At 39.3% G+C, this 22,414-nt stretch overlaps 1 protein-coding gene across 1 annotated transcript in view; it reads left to right on the forward strand.

Moving 5' to 3' along the window:
• Positions 1-22,414, forward strand: part of LOC127414919 (serine-rich coiled-coil domain-containing protein 1-like) — a 131,917-nt gene that overhangs the window by 49,721 nt on the left and 59,782 nt on the right. Inside the window, exons 7-9 of the mRNA XM_051653319.1 lie at positions 290-367; positions 5,754-5,837; positions 11,980-12,057. Coding sequence (XP_051509279.1) covers positions 290-367; positions 5,754-5,837; positions 11,980-12,057 — 240 coding nt within the window. The remainder of the gene's footprint in view (positions 1-289; positions 368-5,753; positions 5,838-11,979; positions 12,058-22,414) is intronic.

Here is a 22,414-nt window from a genome sequence, read left to right on the forward strand (position 1 = left end):
TGTATCTGTTATTGCAATATGTTATTGTTGTCCAGTTAAAAAATAAATAAATAAATAAAATGTATGCATGCAAATGGTATTCTCTTTGGAAAACATGTTCTCGTAGCCTTTGGATATGTCTGGGTCAGAGCTGAAATCGAGCATTATAATGCTGGTAACCTAGACCTCCGAGTCAACCAGTTCAGAGTAAAACATACATAATTATTACAATAAGTAATAATTTTTTATCACTTATTTTCCTTTCATGTGCTTATTATGTATTAAGATTAGTGTGATCTTTGTCTTTCAGAGTACTGAAACCAGCCCTGCCAGCAGCCTTTATTCTCTCCCCATAAGCCCCTGCAGTGAGAAGTCACTTCCCATTAAGGTAATTGCCTGCATTCAGTATTTTGTCAAAATGTACAGAATGTCTTGTTTTGACGTATTTCTTATTGAAACAGGAAATTTGGGCGAGATACAGTGGCAAGAAAAATTATGGGAACCCTTTGGAATTAGCTGGTTTTCTGCATTAATTGGTCATAAATGAGATCATATCTTCAGCAAAGTATAGACAAACACAATGTGCTTAAGCTAACAACACACAAACAATTATAATTCTATCACTGAACACATTAAACATTCACAGTGTTGTGGAAAAAGTAAGTGAACCCTTTGGATTTAATAACTGGTTGATCCCACTTTGGCAGCATTAACCTCAACCAAGCATTTCCGGTAGCTGCGGATTAGATTTTTAGACCATTCTTCCTTACAGAACTGCTTCAGCTCAGCCAAATTCTTAGGATGTCTGGTGTGAACGGCTCTCTTGAGGTCATTCCACAGCATCTCTGTTGGATTAAGGTCTTGGCTCTGACTGGGCAATTCCAGCTTAATGCAAAGCAACAATTCTTAATTGTAGGTCTTCTGAGATCTATTCTTTGCCAGGCATAATCCATGTCAGCAGATGCTTCTTGTGAATCGCAAACTCAAAACGTTTGAGTGCTTTTTGTAAGTCAAAGTAGCTCCAACCCACACCTCCAGTGTCATTTAATTAATTGGATGCCAGGTTTGCCAACGTCATTAGCCTAGGGTTCACAGAATTTTTCCAATCTACACTGAATGTTTGAATTATGTATTTAATATGTGCAAGAACAATACAATAATTTGTGTGTTATTAGATTGTGTTTGTTCATTATTGTTACTTAGATGATCAAACAGATTTGAAGACAAATTTATACATACATGCTGGGAATTCCAAAGGGTTCACATACTTTTTCTTGCCAGTGTATTTTGAAGGACTTTTTTCTTTACCCAATGAGCTTTAGTTACATCACTGTCATGAACCATGATTTGCTACTCGCTGACCAGTTACCAGGGGAGAAGCATATTCATTCTAGAGAACTTCTGACTGGACAAAACTCTGTGTAGTGCAAGACGAGTAATCAGTATTTTCAGTCTGTAGTCCTGGAAGAGGAAACTGTAAATATTATATTTATATATCTGCTATAAGTGAATGTGCTATAAGTCAATGTTTAGGAGTACCCTAGCATATAGATGGCTTCAAAGCTAACACACATGGCCTTAGAGCCACAAAACTCTTAATTTTAATTTCATGGGGGTCTTTAATAGCTTGAAATGGCACTTTTTAATCAAAGAGTGACCCCACAATGATACCTCAGTAGCCAATACTGGGTCACACTTTGATTAAAAACACAGATTCCCTTTTACTTCTCTGAAGATTTCCAAGTCCATAGTTTAAAAGTAACAATGGTGCTAAGAGACTGTATTGAGACATAGTTCTCTGCATTTCTAAACGTAATTTTCCTTCTCCATTATGCCTCTCCAAATCACACCCTATTCTTCTCATGCTGGCTTCTCTCTTTGATAGAATTTTAGTTACTCCACCATCAATAAAATGTTCCCACTATCTTGATGAGATTATTATATTACGTCCCCTAATCTTTTGGAGATGGACTTGGACTCTCATTGGGAAATATGATTTTGTATTTTTGTATAAGGAGCTTTTTGTTGGTAGAAGAGGATTTGATTTTTCATCAGGACGTTTTTTGCATGGCTCAAAAATCCTGTCGAGTTGAGTGAAGTGAAACAAGGTCTGCGTCTTTCTCTGTCCTCCTTACTGACCTACATGGTGTGCTAACAGAAGTAACAGTTGCGGCAGTGAATCATGTGGCTTTTCGGCTCATCCGTAGCCTAGCGCCACACAGCGGGAGAGTGAGATGCTTAGAATAGGAGCTCATGCATTCTGACATTGTGTTCAGCTGACAGGAGAGGGGTGGGACTTGTCCTGATTCATTCTGGGGAGAAAAAGGAAAAATTCTAGATTTTAAAAATAAAGCCCTAGAATCCACCTGATATGGAACCGTCACTTCTCGTCCTACTTTTAACAGAAAACTTCTCTCACCAAACATTTGTTATCCCCAACTTCTTAATAATTAGAGCCTGTGGACAGCGTTCTCTTGCGGCGAGAGCGCGGCATCGGTTTGGAGAATGGAGGAGCTAGTTGCTCTGCACACCTGGGAGAATGTGAGCGGACTGTGGTACCAAACAGGGACACTTTGTCCTAGTGTCCCTGTCACCTGCGTATTAATAACATCTTGTTAAGTGAGTGTAGCTGCGCCCTCCGTTTTGAGGGTGTACTGTTTGAAGTTTGTAACATCACAAACCTCCCAATACAGGAATAACTGAGGACATCTATCCTGGTTACTCTTCCAACACCCCCTTCATAGTAAATCATGGTAAATACCCTGTGGAATACCTTGTGCATCTCTAATTGCACAATTCTTGGTAATGAGAGAGAGATACAAAAAAAAAAAAAAAATGCCTGGAAGATACTTACTGTGTTAAAGGGGTAGTTCACCCAAAAAAAGAACATTTCAACAGTTTTCTTGCCCTCATTTTGTTCCAAACCAGTTTTTTACTTTTGAGAAACACCACTGGAGAACTTTAGCAGAATGTCCAAGCTGTTCTCTTCCATACAGTGAAGGAGAGGGGACTGAGGGTTGTTCGCTCCAAAAAGGAGTGTGAAAAAATAAAATAATAAAACACCATAAATATAGTCCATATGACTTGTGGGCTTTATTTCAAGTCTTCTGAACCCATTGTGTAGCGTTGTTTGAGGAACAGCTTAAATATATACTGGTTATGTACTGGAAATTTTGTTTGACAGCAGTGGTCACCATTTATTTTCATTCTATGGAAAAGTTCAACTTTCTGCTTTAAATGACTCCTTTTTTGTTCCATGAAAGAAAGTCATTCAGGTTTGGAACGACATGAAGGTGATTCAATTTTCGGGTAAACTATTCCTTTAAACAAGACTGGTAAACAAAAAAAAATATGCTTTGTGATGAAGAGATATTTTAATTGACTGCATCAATTTCTGCAATGTTCGGTGTTGTCTTTTATGATCAGGGATCTGTGATAGTAGGACATTCCTACATCCTTTTCGTCAAGTGTTTAATCTAGGACAGACAGATGGAGAAGTCACTCATATGCAGCTTTATAGCTCGGGCTAAAGACCCAGCTCTCTGTCCTGTGTGTTGTGTGCGTGTATGAAATTGTGACCAAAACCTCTCTAGAGGTCCTCCATGGCACTACACAGATAAAGTGCCTCTTGTTAAACCTCTATAATTAAGATATAATTAAATATTCCCCACAGGCAGGGATTTGGAGGAGGCTACATCGTGCCTGTTTACTGCATGCATTTCTCAGGATATGACCTTTTTGATGGCGTAAATTAGAATCATATTTAATAGTTAGAAGTAATGCAAAAGTAGATACAGACTGGACAGACACATTTTTTTTTTTTTTAATATGTTGATAGTAAGAGCTCGGTATGGCACCATAGGCGAAAGGGGTAACCACTGGGACACGAGCATAAAAATTGTGATCAAATTAATATTAAACATTTAGTTGTTGACCTTCATCTTACAGTGATCCTTCCTCATTGTCACAATGTTTTATTTGGTTGCAAGCGTTATATAGAAGCCAAACTGTCCAAATGAACCATAGAGCACTTGTCCAGTTTGTCACACCAGTAATATGCCTATTCACCCATGCACACATCAGGTATGTAGTTAGGTCTAATTTTTTGTTGTTGTTTTTTTTGCTCTCAGAATTAGCCTATTCTTTTGTATAAATGAGATGTTACTGCGAATAACATTTTAAAAAGAGGAATTCTGCAGAATAAGACATTGGTAACTTTGGAAACGCATTTGAAAATGTATCAAGATTTCACCTCTGCTTACATGATCCTTAACATTCCACACACAAAACACTGTGACGATGATGGTCTCAAAATTAAACATGACAGTGATTGACAAGAAAAAATAAAATTGGCAATAAAAGTGACTGTTTATTAAAAGAAAAATTCTGTCATCATTTATTGTCATCACCGCTTGCAACATCGCACAACAAAGAGACACAATCTCATTCATTTTCATTGAGAGCAGAGCTACTTCCAGCGACATGAGCTGCAGTGACCGTTGGTGACAGAGATCGCTGTGGCGAGCGACAAGACAAAGTAGTACTGCTGCAAGTCATATAACACTCCCCTGAAAAGTTTTTTTATTTTTTTTATTTTATTTATTTTTTTTTAGAAGTAAAAGAACTGATTCCTTTTCAAATTAGAATGATAGCTTAGTTTTACCTGCAGTATAATCTGTAATCAGAATTTCCAAAACTGTCCACGTGCAGACATGCATTCCACCAATAACATTTAAAGCGACGGCAGTAGGAACTCCCACCAGCGACACACATCACAGAGTCTAGCGATACCAAGCAACAATGTCGTTTGCGGTGTGAGCGGGGCTTTACTACTCCGTGGAAAACAAAAGGAGAGGTTAGGCAGAATCTTAGTCTGTCTTCATTCACTTTCATTGAATGGAAAAGTAATGCCATGAAAGTGAATGGTGACTGAGGCTCTCAGTCCCAATCATTCTGCCTTTTGTGTTCCATGGAAGAAAGAAATTTGTATGGTTTTAGAGCAACATTAGGATGGGTAAATGTTGACAGAATTTACATTTGTGGGTCCCTTTAATGTCAAAAAAGCTTACTGACCCCAGCATAGCGTTAAGATGCTACATACACAAAGACAAAGATTCTAGTTAGTCACTTTATTTATGCTTTCATCACTAGGCAGACATGAGCTTCCTTTACACAAAAGCATCAAACATTGACAACAGCTCCCTTGAGATTTATGTAATATCAACAAAAGAAGCACATTCAAACCAAAGCCACAGAGCTTTGAACAACGAGGTCTCAAAGTATGTGACATTGAAGCTCATAATCCCCTCCACTGATCTCTCATGAAGGGCTCTGAACTCCCGCATATTGTTTCCAGCTTCCTTCATGCCAATGCTTTCTACTCTCTGCCAAGCATTTCTGTTAGAGGAAAGCTCTCATTTTCGGGGGGCTGAGATTCTTTTCGGTTGTTCGTTGAGGCCATATTGTGCTACTGGGCCTTGCAGTCCTCCTCTGCTGCCCTTGAAGCTGTGGTCCCTGCCTCCCCTCCCCCAGTCTCACATAATGGATGCTGACAGCACAAGGCCGTGGGAAAGTGCCTGCTAGTTCAGGGGAAGTTTATGGAGGAGAGTGAAACCACGGTACAAAAAGCACACCTCCACCTCTCCACGGCAGCAGTTTTACACCCACACAGAGAGCTACAGATTCAAACTGGGGGCGATGACTTGAATAACACAGACTGACTTTTTTTTTTTTTTTTTTTTTTTATAAAGTGTTTGTGTGTGCTTTGTGTAAAGGATCTTGGGAGAGAAGAAAACCAGTTCCTGCATCAGCAACTGAAGGAGAAAGATGAACTGATTCTTCGACTGCAGGCAGAGCTGGTGAGGAAACTAAAAAATCTCATATTCTCAAGATAACACCTCCTCAGATTTTATAACCAAAGCAGCTCTGGCCTTTTGAGAGATTATAAGAGCTCTCAGGAAGTTTTACAATCACAGAACAAGCTCCATTGTCATTGGGATATCATAATTTTATGCATTTTTCTGTTACACAAGGATAGTTTGCATTATACAACATTTAGTTCTGGTCCTCTAATCTAATTGGACAAGCGGCGTTCCAAGATAGCTGATAATTAGTATAACAGCACTGGGACTCTTCACTACTTTGGGTTTGTTGCAAAAAACATTTTCATTAGCAGAGAAAAACTAAGACAAAATAACTGGCCATGTTGTGTCTAAAATGCAAGTTACTTGATTTAAAAGAATAGTTTATAGTCATATGTTTTAAAAGTCATAATTTACTCACCTTCATGTCTTTCAAAACTTTTATGACTTACTATTTTATACAGAACATAAAAGGAGATGTTTTAATAAATACCCTGGTTCATCTTTTCAGTACAGTGGCAGATGAGTTTAAAGCTTAAAATGGACACAAACAGGGTCCGAAATTAACTTTTTAGCCCACCAGCCGAGGTGGCTTGTAGATTAAAAAATTTACCAGACAGTCATATTTCTTACTGGCCATTTTGTTTTTTATTATTTATTTATTTTTATTTTTTTATATTGCATTTTACAAGTGGATTTTACCAGCATGAGAGACAAACAATATTGTAAGCATGTTTAAAAGTAAACTGCTTTTTTAAATTATATTGTTTTATTATTTATTAAATGTTTAATTGCCAGATAGTCTTAGAATTATTTTTCAGATTATTCACTTATTACAACAAAACTAAATTTGTATTTTACACAAAATGTTGTCATATGATCGACCAGTAAGTAACTCATTAGTCTCAGTGGTCTCATAAGTACATGTACAGTAACAGTTCTTGGTTTATTTGGAATGAGTCCATTAATTCAGTCAGCTCCAACTGATTCATAAGTCTTTTCGATTCACTAAAAAGAGCCGGCTCATAAATGTCCTGCTCACTACGGATGTTCTCATACCATTTTTTTTGGAAAACGAGTACCGATACTTCCTTTTCAGTACTCCCGATACTGAAACCTGTTTTTTTTTTTCTCTCTAAAATACATATCAACAGTTTATTTCAATTTTGTCATCAAAGTTGTGTCTAAATAAACAAATATAATTAAAACTTTAATCAAATGAAAATAGACCAATTAATGTTCAACATAATATTGTATTATTTTTATCAAATGAGGTGGATTTATTCAGAACCTTACAACACAATCCAAAATACAACATTGGAGCTATTTTTTGTCAAATAAAGTGCTGCATAACAGAGCATCACAGGTGTGAGATATTGCTTAAATATTATACAATTACTATTACCTCCGGAAAAGCCGGTCGCTACGTGACTCAATGTGATTATTAAACTGCAAACGGCTGCTATTTAATTAAATAAATAGTCTGTATGAAGTGAATTAGTGCTCCACTTGCAGTCATCTGCTACAAACAGAGTGCGCAAGTGTGAGCCAAGGATCTCGTAAAAGTAGCCGATGTCAGCACAACACCGGCTCCACACAGGTGCTCACATTTGAAGAACACACAGCAAATGCAAAGTGCCAGAGTGGCGTATGACACCGCAAAATTCACCAGCCAAATAGAATATTTACCCGCATTTGGCACTTGATGGGTGTTAATTTCAGAGCCTGGATCCAGAGTTATCATAAAAGTTTTCTATTCGATTTGTACATCATATTCCGCATACAATAGGTTTTGGTGAGAAACAACCCATGAGAAACTTGACATATTCTGGGATCTTCATTAAAAAAATCTTTTTTTTTTTTTTTTTCCGCATAGGAAATAAATTCATTATACTGAATTATACTTGTTGTACTGAATATCAGCACTTGCTTGGGCAATATTGCTTGATTAACATTTTTTTTAGTTTCATACCCCTCCCCTCTCCCACTGGAGATGCCACTCAGCAGTTTCCTTTCAAACTCTAATTATATTTGATAGACTCACTTAACGTGCAGTAAACAGCTTGTCACAAGTTTTACATGCACTGCGAGACACATAACGTTCCCAGTCCTAGCACCAAGAGGAAAGACATGTGAAGGAGAAATATGACAACAACTCCTCAGATTTATAGACTAGTGGTCTTGGAGAGAGGGCTGGGATAGTGCATGGAGGATAAGGTAGGACGAATAAAAACGACAGAGGGCACAAAAGAGGCAGTAAAACAAAAGGACAAACAAAGCAAAAATCTCAATGGTTCAAACAAGCCATTAATATTATTTATGATATGTACAGTATGCCTTGTATAGCTTTTAACACTACTATCTTCTGGCTAAACCAGAGGAATGGGGGTTAAACACTAGGGTTGGGAAGCGAGAATTGATTCGTATTCAAATCTGGTTCCACTGTTTAAAAAAAACAGAACTGAATGATTTTATGATGTTTTTGAATAGAGCCCGACCCATATGGGATTTCTGAGACCGTTACCGATTTTAGAGAGGGAAAATTCACCGATTACCGATAAGGTGACCGATATAGCTAATTTTTGAGCTGGAATGAAAACAGACCTTTTCTATGTGGATTTTTCACTGATTTTGCACCGATATGACTATGCAAAGGTATTCAGAAGGCTGCTTTCTTAAACAAATATTTTTATCAAAGAATATTTGACATTATTATTATACATTGTCAACAAATTCTAGAAATGAACACTGAGAAAATAAAGAATAAATAAAAATACAATAAATAGCTTAATAAACATCAGTACTGTATGTTTAGTATAAGTCAATTGCTGACCATTTAAATAAAGAATAAATTCAGATAAATAGCTTAATAAACATCAGTACTGTATGTTTAGTTTCAGTCAAATGCTGACCGTTTAAATAAAAGTACAATAAATAGCTAAATAAACATCGGTACAGTTTAGTATCAGTAAAATGCTGACCATTAAAATAAAGAATAAAATAAATAGCTAAATAAATGGGCACTAAGTCAAAATGTATGCACTACTAAATATTTAAGCATTGCACCATCAAATTTATGTAGGATGTAACCCTACATATAAACTAAATATTTACGGAAGCCTCTGACCAGGAGCAACTGATGGAATAAAAAATCAGACTCACTTAATGACATCAATGAGCTCATGTTTTGGTTGACAGGCATCAGTCCGTTCGACATATATGATGGTGTTGGCATTTACACTCGTTTACATTTACGAGAGAGAGAAAAAAAATGTACTTTTAAGCAGTTTGAAACCGATCTAACGGTGCAGTTTTTAGGGTGTGTCGCCTGGTGTCAAGTTTCAACACATTCAAAATATATATATAGGATATTAAAATGAATAAATGTCTATTTTTCCAGCCTGTTGTATTATTATTTGTTTATCACCCCTAATTTATTTTAGATACAGTTCCTATATATTATTATTTACACAGGGCAAATATACTATTTATTAAATCTACTTTTATTACGTAACCTATTTTAATGTCTGGAAAACCAGACTTTTAAATATTACATTTTATAAATGCAACAACTGGAATTGTCCGGTTGAAGGGGATACCGAACTGTGAATCCTGAACAAAACAGTTTGGTGCATATATGTTTACACGCTGACAAGGTATGAAAGTAGCTACGTGGTTAGCTATAAGCTCGTTACCACGGAGAGCAAAAGATGGACTTTATTTAATTTCCAGCATTGTGTCTCCCCAACTAGGTAACAGCGTTGTGTGAAATCAACACTCAACAGACACAATCCACCACCGCAACGTTGTCTGCTGAGCTGCAAAAAGATGCTCTGATGTTTACCTCCAATCTGCTACATTACTTACTGTACTGACAAACTATAGCTGGCTAACAGCAAACAGTTGTGATAAACATGAGTGACATGGTTGTCAGGGACAGGGTTAACGTTATATTAGTAATATTGAAAAGGGAAAATGATGGGGTCATTGTTTATTAACTTTCCAGTATGTATTTCACAAACTAGTTAGCAACTTACCGAGAAGACACTGCTGAACTCCGCCCTGTCTGCAGAGCCACCTTCAGTTCAGCTCTGTAAACAGTGGAGTCGGAGCGCGCTCTGCTGGACAAACTACGTTATAACACCAATTCTAAAGCATTGTTTTCTGCATTATATGTTCTGAAAAAAGTTTTCATATCTGCGCATATCGGTAAACATAAACGCTGAAACGATATATCGGTGAAAGACTAATATCGGCTGATAATATCGGCTGACCGATATATCGGTCGGGCACTATTTTTGAACATAAATTGTATATTCTTACACCTATGTGGACGGACCACTGTACTAAAATACTCTTGACACTGCTGTTTAGTGGCGGCACTGAATCCACAGCACCATGGCAAAAAAAAGTTATATTGCAAAAAATAGACAATACAAACATTTATTTGTTGCACACAACAACAAACATACAGCTCGACCAGTGTAGTCCAGTTTGCAAACAAATTTCTGTTAGTGAGCTGGTTTTTTTGAATGAATCAGTCATAGAGACTCCCAAATCTGTTGCAGTCTCATAAGATATCTGTTTGAATCTGAAGACTCACTTAATTGGTCAGAGTGGATCTTGATTTATTCAATGAACTGGATGCAGAATTGAACTAAGAATTTGAGGCGAACCTACAGTTACTGTAATTGTTTTGTGTGTACTTGAGATTCATTAAACTTAAATCATTGTGTTAAAAGAAAAACATTTAAACATTAAAAACATAAGTTTAAACATATGCGTAATGTGGCATCTGGTAAATGACGTTGTAATCAACAGGGTATTTGGTCATTGGCTACATATACATGTATACTAATACTCTTGATTATTGCAATAATCAGAGTATAAGGAATAATTAGATTAAGATGATTACATGATTTTGGCAAACTCTTCAATCCAGTTTACATGCTACTTGCCAATACTCTGATTTATTCGCTGAGATATGTGATGTTTTAATGCTTTTTTATAAATTAATATTTCAAAAAAACATCTTGTTGCAAAAATGTATCTTTAAATACAGCTTGGCATAAATACAGTCTTTTTGAATGATTTATTAAAAGAACCGGTCAGTAATTTTCGACTACACTGGATGCGCTTTTGATACACTAAAAAGAATTGGTTCATGAGTCACTTGTTTGAATCGGAATACACGTGCTGGATGTAGTTGTGTTCCGCTCGCGAGGACAAACTAATTTGAAAGATGTACTTGCCATTTTTTTGCGATTATACAGTCTTTTTATCTCATCAGCATTCAATTTAGACTGCAAACGGACATTTACAACTCGGGAAAATATGTTTTCTTTTGCCGTGGGGCTGTAGATTCTGCAGTTGGGGAGCACCACTGCTGGAAGCCGAGAAGTAAGTGCAGCTTTTGTTCCGTGATGTTTTTGAACCTCTGCTTGAGTGTAACGTCATTCATCTGCAGCACTGGCGCAGACACACTTTGGTCAGTGTGGAAGAAATGCGATTAACGCGTTTACATGCCAGTATAAAGCGATTCAAATAGGAGTACTCCACATATATTACTGCGATTATCATTACTCTGATTATTAGCATAATCGCAATATCACAATCACAATATTCTGTTTACATGAGCAACAGTTTAATCGCAGTATTGCCTTAATCGCATTATCGCATTATGAGGGTGCATGTAAACGTAGCCATTGACATAATCACTTTACAGACTCTGACATCCAATGACCCCTGCTTTATTTTTAGGTGTGAAAAAAAAATAGCAGCCACAATAGCCTAATAAATGAAAGAAAAAGTAATAAAATAATACTCACTGGAGAAACTGGCAACCTGCTGGCTAGGCTGTCTTTATTGAATGTCATGAAGTATGGCTGCCCTAAATTTTGCTGCAGCATATTTCTTAGTTTTATTAGTCTGCCATTCCACCACGTTCAAAAGGGAGATTAAGGCTGTTTGATATTCAGAGTCGAGACTCAACATTTTCTGATGATATAGCTGATATGAATGTTATCCAAAATATTATGAGTTAGCTATTTAGCTATGCTATAACTTTGATATGTCTTAACTCTAATGTTTTAATGCTATACTTTGGTTTTATCTGATCAATACATTTTCTTTTTAACAGGACACCACCCGTGCTACTCAGAAATCTCTTTGCCAAAAAGCTGACAAAACCACTCAGACAGATTTCTTATTTTCAGAGGTGAGTCCCCATTAAAGCACAGCACAAGAGCTCCCGACGACACTGCTAATGTTCTGAAGTCACTGAGCTGTGTCTAGTTTTTCTAATTGAATACAGATCCCCACATCTGTCTTTTTTATTTCACTGACTTTTAATGGTAAAGGGCACTGGAAGTTGATTTTCAATTTTAAGAGGAGCCCTTAAATTGGAGATTGTGGTATCATTTGGTATAGACTATTCCCCAGGGGTACTACAGCCGGTTATAGGGGGTACCCATAAAATGGAAATTACAAAGAAAAAAAATCACGGCTGTCAATACATTAAAATAATTCCACTCGATTTATGTCAAGATTTTTTGGTAGTTAATGCATTAACACATTCAGTTCCTTTTTAAGGCAAGAAAGCAAAGCACACTCTACGTAAGTTGTGTCAATTTGTGTGTCTGACACTTGTAGCGGAATAAAGTAATCATGGCTGACTGTGAATACTACATTTCTATAATGGCATCTGAAACTGAAAACTGTTGACTTTAAATGATGTTGCATCCAAGCCGCTAGGTGTCAGTGTAAGTCCAAGATGACACAAAGAAAAAGTTACTGAATGCACCTTTAAAAAGAGATGGTATTTTAAGATGTTTTTTATTTATTTATTTATTTATTTTTTTTATAGAGAAATCAAACAAAATTTAGTAAGGTATATGTTTAAAACAAAAAAAAAAAAAAAACTATTTGTCAATGGGGTAAGAAAAATAAACTTGGTTTCCCTTTGAGTTTATGTATTTTTTTACTCTATTATTCTATTTTTTTTTTTTTTTTTTTTTTTTGTGTGTGTATGTACCTCTGTCCCAAGTCTTTATATGCTATATGGATGTACATTTAAAACAAGATAATTTTACTAGCCAATAGGGTAAAAAAATATATATATAAACTCAAAGGGAAACCGTTTATTTTTCTTACCCCATTGGCAAATCATTTTTTCTTGTTTTAAGCATATACCTTACTAAGTTTTTTAGATTTCTCTTAAAAAAAAAAAAAAAAAAAAAAAATTCTTAAAATACCATCTCTTTTTAATGGTGCATTCAGTAACTTTTGTCTTTGTGTCATCTTGGACTCACACTGAAACCTAGCGGCTTGGATGCAGCATCATTTAAAGTCAACAGTTTTCAGTTTCAGATGCCATAGTAGAAATTTAGTATTCACAGTCAGCCATGATTACTTTAATTGTCAAATAACAGGAAGGTTACTGAGTTTAAGCGAGTAGTATTCAGCTGGTCATGTGATTCTAAAATGGCAGCCCCCATGTGTCCCTCTCCATGTAGAATAAAACAGCTTTTCTAAGGTTAATGATATGACTGGAGTCTTCATTTTAATGTGAGTGGTCATGATTTCCTACATGTCATAGATTTCTGCAACTCTTCACTCTATTATTGATTATATTCAAGATAATGCTAAATCATATCCAGTGTAATATGAGTTAAAATTGACCCATTTCTGGTTTGGTGGTGATAAAGGTGTACCGGAGCACTTTTAGGACAAAAAAGTTTAGGAAACACTGATGTAGACATATTTTAACAACTCTTCTGCTTAACAAGTTGTCTACAGACCTTTTTGATAGTTTGATCTCACTTCTTACCCCCATCCGATGATTTATATCCTCGTTTTATTTTTAATTTTTGATGAAAGATAGGTGCTTGCTTGTTCCCACAGGTGCCTCTTAATGGCGCGCACACACAACAAATGATGATACTATATTCCAGTGAGTCAGCAAGCTGTGTTCATTTAAGTGCATCAAACTTTAAATGACTTATTAACAGATTAATACAACTTAGAGATTGCATTGAGACAAAACCCAGCCAGTAAGCTGTCTTTTCACAAGGAACATTTTGAAACACAAGACTAAATGGCATTTGATGGTTTGAAGAAAAGCTATTTTCACACACTTACTCTTAAATGTATTTTGGAATTTTTAAAGTTCTTTCAGCATTTGTGTGATTTGTGATGAGCACGCTTTTTAATAAATTGAGTTTGTTCACTCACTGATGGTTAAGAAGCACGATTTCTTTAGATATATATGTCACATATTACGTCCTTAGGGAAGAGTGGCTTGACAGTGACCACATCAATATGCCTTTAGTCCCTTTTTCTCTGAAATGGCTTTCAGGTGGCTCCTGTGGAGACAGAGCCCATTTTTCCCTCTGGCATTTAACATCTCTCCAGACGTTGTGCTTTGTATTACAGCTAATATGTGTATGTGATGTGAATCCAGATGGCTTTTTTCAAATTGCTTGACAATCCATTCTGAGGCTCTCACGCCACTAATGTGTCGCCGTTTCATCAGACCTCAGCGTTGAGTGCTGTTGATGAAAAGTGCTCTAAAAAGCTGAAATATTAGAAAGAGTGCTCATTATATAGCTGTTGCATTAGATAAGCGTCATTTTCGCAGTAAGCCAGCGTCTTTTTTGCTGCGATGTCAAAAACAGCCTGCGTAGAAATAATCGCGTGGGAGGATGTGGGTGGATATTCTTCCTGTCTACCTCAGATGTGGCGGCAAAGAATGAGCACGGAGAGGAACTGCACACGCATAAGACCCTAAGGCTTTCTGAACGCAACACACACCATCATTCTTTCCCCCCCGCTCAGCAAGAGATGAGTTTTGCATTTCCGCCCTATGTAGACTATGCCGCTATATGGGTTACTGCATTGAGGACACGCAAATATCCAAAAGTGTGTCTACAAGTGGGTCAGCTATTTTGAAGGCTGCTTCAACTGTAGGAGGTCATCTGTTTCCTTTTTTTCTCCCCGTTCTTTCTCTCTTTCGTCTTTTTTTTTTTTTTTCTGGAGCACCCTGCTTCTCTCTGCAGCTGAGCTAATTAGCTGAAAGGGAGAGGAAGAGGCTTTGGTGCCCTCTGTTGAGTCACAGTGCACCAGGGGGCCAGACTGGCCTCTTTTGGAAACAGCAGACACTGATCCTCAACGATTTTTAAAGCCACGATCTCTCGCAAAAACTTCTCAAAGTCCTCTCTGTCTCTGCCGGCCTGATGCACAGCAGGCAGGAGCAGGTTCATGAGGAGGGGTTCCTGTTAGGACAAAGAGACATGGCTAGATGGACAGGGGCCAGCCTGCTCATCTGTCCAAGAGAATGAGAAATGATGCAGGTGTATGGAAGAGTGATGCATAATGCTCTGGTGAAGCGCACAGTTAAAATTTATAACTTCTGTTAGCTGAGCAATAGATTCATATAGAGTTCAGCACATTAGCTACATTAACACACCAGCAGAATATTGTTTTATGTCCTGTTTTAGAGTGCCAAAAACAGTAATGTTCTCACACAGTTCGGTTATCAGCAAGAGTGACAACCACGTTTTGTAACAAACTGACTTTTTTAAATTTTCATGTTGAGTTGGGTGAATCTTGTTACGTGTTAATGAAATCGCACTGGACAACCAGTTGTTCTTTCACATCATACAGTGCAAGAGCCACTCTGCACTAGAGGTAGACAGATATTTCTGTTTTACCGATTAATCGGTGCCGATAGTTGCTTTTTCTAACTATCGTTATCGGCAAAAATCTATGCCAATATTTGCTGATAGTTTAGTTTTATATATATATATACCTCCAGGATTCTGCAGTTCGAACAACTTGGTTCTACAGTATTACAGCTGCCTTTAGATTTGAAATAAAAACAATCACTGACTAACAATATTCATCTATATTTTTAGCCTCATTTCAATGCAGTTTGGTTATTTTGATTTAGATAAATCAAGTGTTCTAAATTGAAATCAGGACACGAAAAGAGATATGTGACTATGGAAACGTGCCCCGTCATCATCATGTTTCAAACTTCATATCTTGTGAATAATAATAATAATAATAATAATAATAAAAATTTAAAAAAAACACATCTATATATACTTTACCCTTAATCTGATGAATAAATAGGCTATAAAAAGCTTAATTTGGTAAATACTTAAATATAGAGCATTGTAATGTAGTCCCAAAATAAGTATGTGTATTTTGGGCTTGTTCCGTGATTGGCTCCAAATCTTCATTTAGTTTTTTCAGATTATTGTGGGGATTTTGGTTGCACAGTAAACTGTATCTGGGATTTTATTCATTTTGGACTCTTGCGGCCACTGTGTCTGTGGCCATCATTGTAAGGAAAGGCTAAGAAAATGTTAACATTCTAAAAATCGATTTTAAAAAAAAGTATCGGCTGATTAATTGGTTATCTGCCTTTTCCACCACCTTAGTTATTGGTATCAGCAAAATCCACTATCAGTCGACCTGTACTCTGCACTGCACACATACTTGTCTTGTTCCGGTAACTCACTGAGCTGTGTGCCATCCGAAGGTTTTAAACCCAGCCGCTGTCTTTACGGATCTGATGAGGAGCTCCCATCAGTTTTGTGGTCTGTACACGACCCAAATGCTGCACTCTACACTCTGCTGTAAATAAATATAAAGCATTCAAAGCCACTGTAGGTTATTTTGATGGATGAACTAGTGCCTTGATTGCACTTGTTTATTAAATAATGTTGCGTCAGTTGTGGAAAGAGTTTCTGGTTTTCTGGAAGTCGCCTTCTTTTGCATTTACTTAAGTCACTGTTAAGTCACTGTTACTATGGTTACAGACATTATTCGTGGCTATTGCAAGAATAAAACAGATAGTAGTCAAGCCCCTCCTGTAAGCTGTTTTATGAGCAGGACAATTTGAGAGTCACATATTTTAGTAAATATGGTTGTCGAATACTGACTGTGTGAATGTGGCCTTGGAGAAATTATACTTTTTTGTGTTTTAAAAGCCAGTGTCATGGTCGCCTCAACTTGATGAAAGGCCTTTTCTTTTTATTCCATAAGGAGCCTGATTGCAATGTTATGTCTGTTTACATTGCTTTATTATGCCAGTCTAAGCCAGTTAATATTAAGCTCTGCCCTGCTCACTGCTACTCGGCTATTTAAATGAAAAAGCACTTAAGAGCTCATTTGCTCTGGCATTCCTCTCTTCCGTAGCAGAGATAGGAAGTTTTATGGATTAGCTTCTGTTTTTTTTTTTTTTATTTCCCTTTCAGTCATAAATCTTTTTTATAGAAGTGACACTTCTTATTAAAATGCTTGAATATTTAGCCAAATGGAAACCCCTTCCAGCCAGAATAAGCCGTTTTTGATGCTTGATGCCCAAACGGTTGGATCTATACCAGTGAGCGAGATTGATCAGTGGTCAGCTCCATATAGCTAGAGGACACCTGTTAATGGAACACACTGGACATCTCCCACTGCTCTGTTTTTCAGCTCTCCTTGCCAGGACTGCTGAGAGGCTTTTTGCGCTTTTAGCCTGTTTCATGAGGACCTAAATCATATCAGGCATTTCTTTCTTTATTTTTTTTCAGTTCATTTTGGCTTGCTTATTTATTTAGAATCATTTGCACATGAGGGGGTCGCCCTGTCTCACAGAGTCATGCTGCGGCCCATCTGATCACTCTGTGTGGGAGACCTGTTATGCTAAACTCTCAACTTCATTGCTCAAGCCTGTGTTCTTTGCTCTCTGCATGGGTCAGAGTGTGAGTGCAGAGCTGCACAGAATGACACGCTTGCTGGGAGATAATCGTTTCCTGTTCTTTTGAACTGTGACAAAAAAGTTAGATATTTTTGTTTGGCATTTGTTGCTGGTGTTTGTTTCATTTCATTTAAATCCTTTTAGACATTTGATCTAGAAAGGGCAGCAGAAATGGTGAAATGGAACCCTGTGGCCGTCTTTGTGAAAACCATTTAAAGTTGTGGGTATAATTTATGCAGAGACAACCAAGCCATTTTAGGTTAATTTCCTTAAACACTGTGGTTCTGTGGTCCTATCCAAAAATTGTTGTTTGATAGAGCATCCTGAGCAGCCCAGCACAGCAAAATTAGCTTAACCATCTTCATTGACCAACCAATGATGGGGGAGTGTTTGAAAACGATCATTAATTTTTAAGTCCATTTGGTGGTGCTAGTGGTGCAGAAATGTAAAAAGCTTTAAAGCTGAAGTGTATAAAACAATTTTAGTATTAAAATTAGGGCTGTCGGTCGATCAAATAAAATCTCTTTTGTAGTTAATTGTGATTTTGAAAATGCTGAAATTTGACAACATGTATATTTTCCTGTCAAAATGCATTTATTTCTATCTTAGTAAAAAACAAAACAATATGTAACAATATAATGCTTTATTAACATTTTCCAAACAAAGCCTTCCACAATGTAAAGATAGAAATGCACTAAAATGTCACCTATTCAAGTAACATTAAACATTTCTGTAACAGTATAAGGATGGGCAAGGAGGCGGCGGGAACCAGCTGAACAGTAAACATTAAGTTTAATAACAAACTCCTAAAACAAACAAAAATAGATGCACATGCAACGCGGCCACATGCGTCTTTCTCTCTCTCTCTCTCTCTCTCTCTCTCTCTCTCTCTCTCTGTCGCCCTGCCTCGCTCCTCGCTCTTTCCCTCACCTAAAGGCGGGGAAGACCTGTCGGCAATGCCTCCATGGAAGGAAGGAGAGGGGAGTGCGTCATGCCGGGGAAACTGAGTCAGGCGATGGAGGAGTGTGACGAGTAGGAGGGTGGGGCCAGGTATTGAGGACACATTGCTGGCCCTGGATTGGGCTAATCAGCCTGGAGGGGGATAGAGACAAGCCGGAGACGCCAGTTCGAGAGAATGAGATGCAACTCTCATCCTACATAATATTAATCTGCCGGTAGTCTGTGACTATCTGCTTTGTTATAGTAATCGTAAAGCTGCGTTCATGATTCGTGTCAGAGCATCAACGCCAGCGTCCAGTGTCGCTTTGAACTCCACGGGAAAAGCGGAGTGATAGTTAAGACTTGCCATGCTTCAGTGGTAATTAAAATGCGCTGAAAATACTTGATTTCTATCACAAGTCCCATCTGGGCTTGTTTTGTACATCAAATAATAGCACTAAAGGTCCGTTCTCCAGTGTGTGTGTGGCAGAGTAATGTGTTTATGCTGTTGTGGTGATGGGAGCGTGGTCATGTATCTGTCTGCAGGAAAGAGAGATCGGTAAGGCTTGTCATCTGGGTTATCATTATCTTATATCAACACCTTATTTTTGTTGTAGTGATAACGGAGGGAGACATAAAAAGGTGCACGAGGCATCCGAGTGAAGAGAGAGTGAAATCAGAGAGACTGTTCCTGCATCTACAGCAATACAATGTGTTTGTGTTTTATTTGGTTACTGAGAGCCCTTTTTGTTTACATTTTTGAGTGATGCTGAAAAGTAATAAAATACTCACGTTGACAGTTCGCTATCTCCAGACTCCACCATTGCTCAAATTGCGAACCTGCTACAGTGGTGCTGAAACCCAGGAGCGATCGGAGGAAACGTCGCCTGGGCTAAGTCGTCAAGTCCCTCGCCGGCATCCAACAATGTCAACATCAGGACCTCATGGAGTTACACCTGGAGCAGGAACAGCATTTCCAACTCTTGCTCCAGGCTCAAGTGGAGGACTGGCAGGTATTCCGGAGCCTGATTGACAGAGAGGGGGCTGCCGCTGCGACCCCGGAGACCTCAGCATCGGTGACCCTCATCAAAATGGGGCGGAGTGATAATCCTGAGGCCTACCTCGACCTTTTTGAGAAGACCGCTGAGGTGTGGAAGTAGCCACCCAACCAGTGGGCAGCCCGCCTGTTACTGCTCCTCTACGGGGAAGCACAACTAGTGGCCCAACAACTTCCTGGTGCCAGCCTCCTCGATTATCAACATCTGAAAAAGGACAACATGCAGCGTTGGCCGTAGTCCTGAACAGAACCACCAGCGATTCAGGTCCCTGAAGTTCAGGAAACATGGCCGCCCATTTGCTTTTGCACAACAGCCCAGGGATGCCTGCAGGAAATGGTTGCTGGCTGAGGGAACTCGAGGCGCCGTGGATATCATCGACCTGGTGACACTGGAGCAGTTAATCTCCCAGCTTCCTTGGGGGATGGCAGAGTGGGTCCAGTGCCACCACCCGGTGTCGCAGGAGGAGGACGTCCAGCTGCCCGAGGACTAAATGATGGCATTTCCAGGAGGTAGCGATCCAGAGACTCTTCCTTCTCTCTCCTCTCTCTCTCCCCTGCATTTCAACCTCCCCCTCGCCCCTTTCTGTCCTGTTCCGGAACCCCGCCCAGACCCCTTCCCCAACCTAGAGGCTCTTTCCCTTTGTCTTTGTCCCCCACTTCCCCTGTCTCCCTCCGCTCTCCCCCCCAGGTTGATGAGACCACCCCCATGGGAATGGTAGGGAAGCCTGGGCCGGTCTGTTGAAGCTGAGGGGAAGCCAGGCACTGCCAGGATCGGTGTCCAGTGATGGATCCGGATAAGCGTCCCCACCTCCCTGACTCCCTGCAGGCCGCCCCCAATCGGGCAGGGACATATCGTATACTGGTGTGTCTAAAAGGGGTTGCATACCATGCTATGGTGGATTCAAGCTGTTCTCAAACCTCAATTCACCAATGCTTGGTGCAAGATGGGGCATTGGGCACAGATAAATGGGTGAGGGTACGGTGTGTGCATGGGGATATTCACATGTATCCGGTGGTTACCATTGAGATACTAAAGGCATAGAGTAGAGGCCGCGGTTAATTCCTGCCTCACTCATCCACTGATTTTAGGAACAAATTGGCCTTTTATTAAGGGAAATATGCGTGGATAGGTCCTTTAAAATGTTGTCTTGGTGTGTGATGTGCGAAGCTATAGCTGGAGAGGCGGTGCCAGGGCCGTCTACATCTGCTCCGCATCAAGATGATGCAAGAGAGCGAGTTCCTGTCCTCAGGGAGTTCCCTGGGGGGGATTTCCCTCTGGAGCAGTCAAGTGACAAGTCCCTCAAACACGTGTTTGACCAAGTGAGAGTCATCGATGGTCAACAGCTCCAGCCTGGCTTCGCAATCACATACCCATATTTTTTATGCAGAACACTCAAACAAAAGAAAATACAACCCAGTTATTGGTACCAAAGAGCCGTTGGGAAACCCTCTTCCAGGCAGCTCACTATAATCCAATGGCTGGCCATTTTGGTCACGAGAGAAAATGCTGAACTGAATTATGCCCCATTTTTTTTTTTTTTTGGCCTGGCATTCATGGGGGCATTCGTAAGCGGCGTGAATGTCAGTTGGTGAATCCACCGGTCACCCCAAAAGTGCTTTTGCACCCTCTACCGCTAATCAAGGTCCACTTCGAGAGAATTACCATGGACCTTGTCGGGCCATTAGAATGGACCGCACGCGGGCATCACTTTGTTTTAGTTCTGGTGGACTATGCAATGTGATATCTGGAAGCAGTGCCACAATGCAACATCTTGGCACATAGTGTTGCAGAGGCACTCTTCAGAATAGTCTCTTGAATTGTGATTCCAAAAGAAATCCTCACTAATCAAGGCCCTACCTTTATGACACAAACACTACGCAAACTATACGAATTGTTAGGTATTAAATAGATTCGCACTAGCGTTTATCACCCACAAACAGATGGGTTGGTGGAAGGATTTAATAAAACCTTAAAAATATGATTCATAAGTTTGTACACAAGGCATTAGGACTTGGGATAAGTAGCTCGAACCCCTGTTATTTGCAGTGCGAGAGGTCCCACAAGCCTCCACAGGGTTTTCCCCATTCGAGCTGCTGTATGGGTGTCGGCCGTGCAGCGTGCTCAATGTCATACGGGAAGCTTGGGAGGGGGACCTTCAAACAGTGAAAATGAGATTCAGTACATTCTTGATCTTAGAGCAAATCTCCACACTTTGGATCGATTAACACAGGAGAATTTACTCCAAGCTCAGGAACGTCAAAGCTGGCTGTATGACAGGGGCACTCGACTACGGGAATTTGCACCGGGAGATAAAGTGCTTGTATTACTACCCACCTCAAGCTCTAAATTACTCTAGAGACTAAGTACAGCACCGTGGAGGAGGAGTGTCTAGTGATCAAGTGGGCCATCCTCACTCTCCACTACTACCTGCTGGGGCGGGCCTTCACCCTCTGTTCAGATCACACCCCACTCCAGTGGCTCAACTGCATGAAGGACACCAATGCGCGGATCACCCCTTGGTACCTGGCACTTCAGCCATTCAAATTTGAGGTGATCCACAGACCAGGGGTGCAGATGGCTGTGGCTTACTTTCTCTCCAGAAATGGGTGGGAGGAGTTGGCAGGCCGGATGTTGCCCTGGCCTGAGTCAGGTGGTGGGGATATTTGGTGATGGGGATGTGGATGTGTATCTGTCAGCGGGAGAGAGCGGTAAGGCTCGTCACCTGGGTAATCATTATCTCTAACACCTGTTTCTTGTTGTAGTGATGGTGGAGGGAGACATAAAAAGGCGCACAAGGCATCAGAGAGAGAGAGTGAAACCAGAGAGAC

The sequence above is a fragment of the Myxocyprinus asiaticus genome, chromosome 24 (assembly GCF_019703515.2).
Source record: "Myxocyprinus asiaticus isolate MX2 ecotype Aquarium Trade chromosome 24, UBuf_Myxa_2, whole genome shotgun sequence".
NCBI lineage: Eukaryota > Metazoa > Chordata > Actinopteri > Cypriniformes > Catostomidae > Myxocyprinus > Myxocyprinus asiaticus.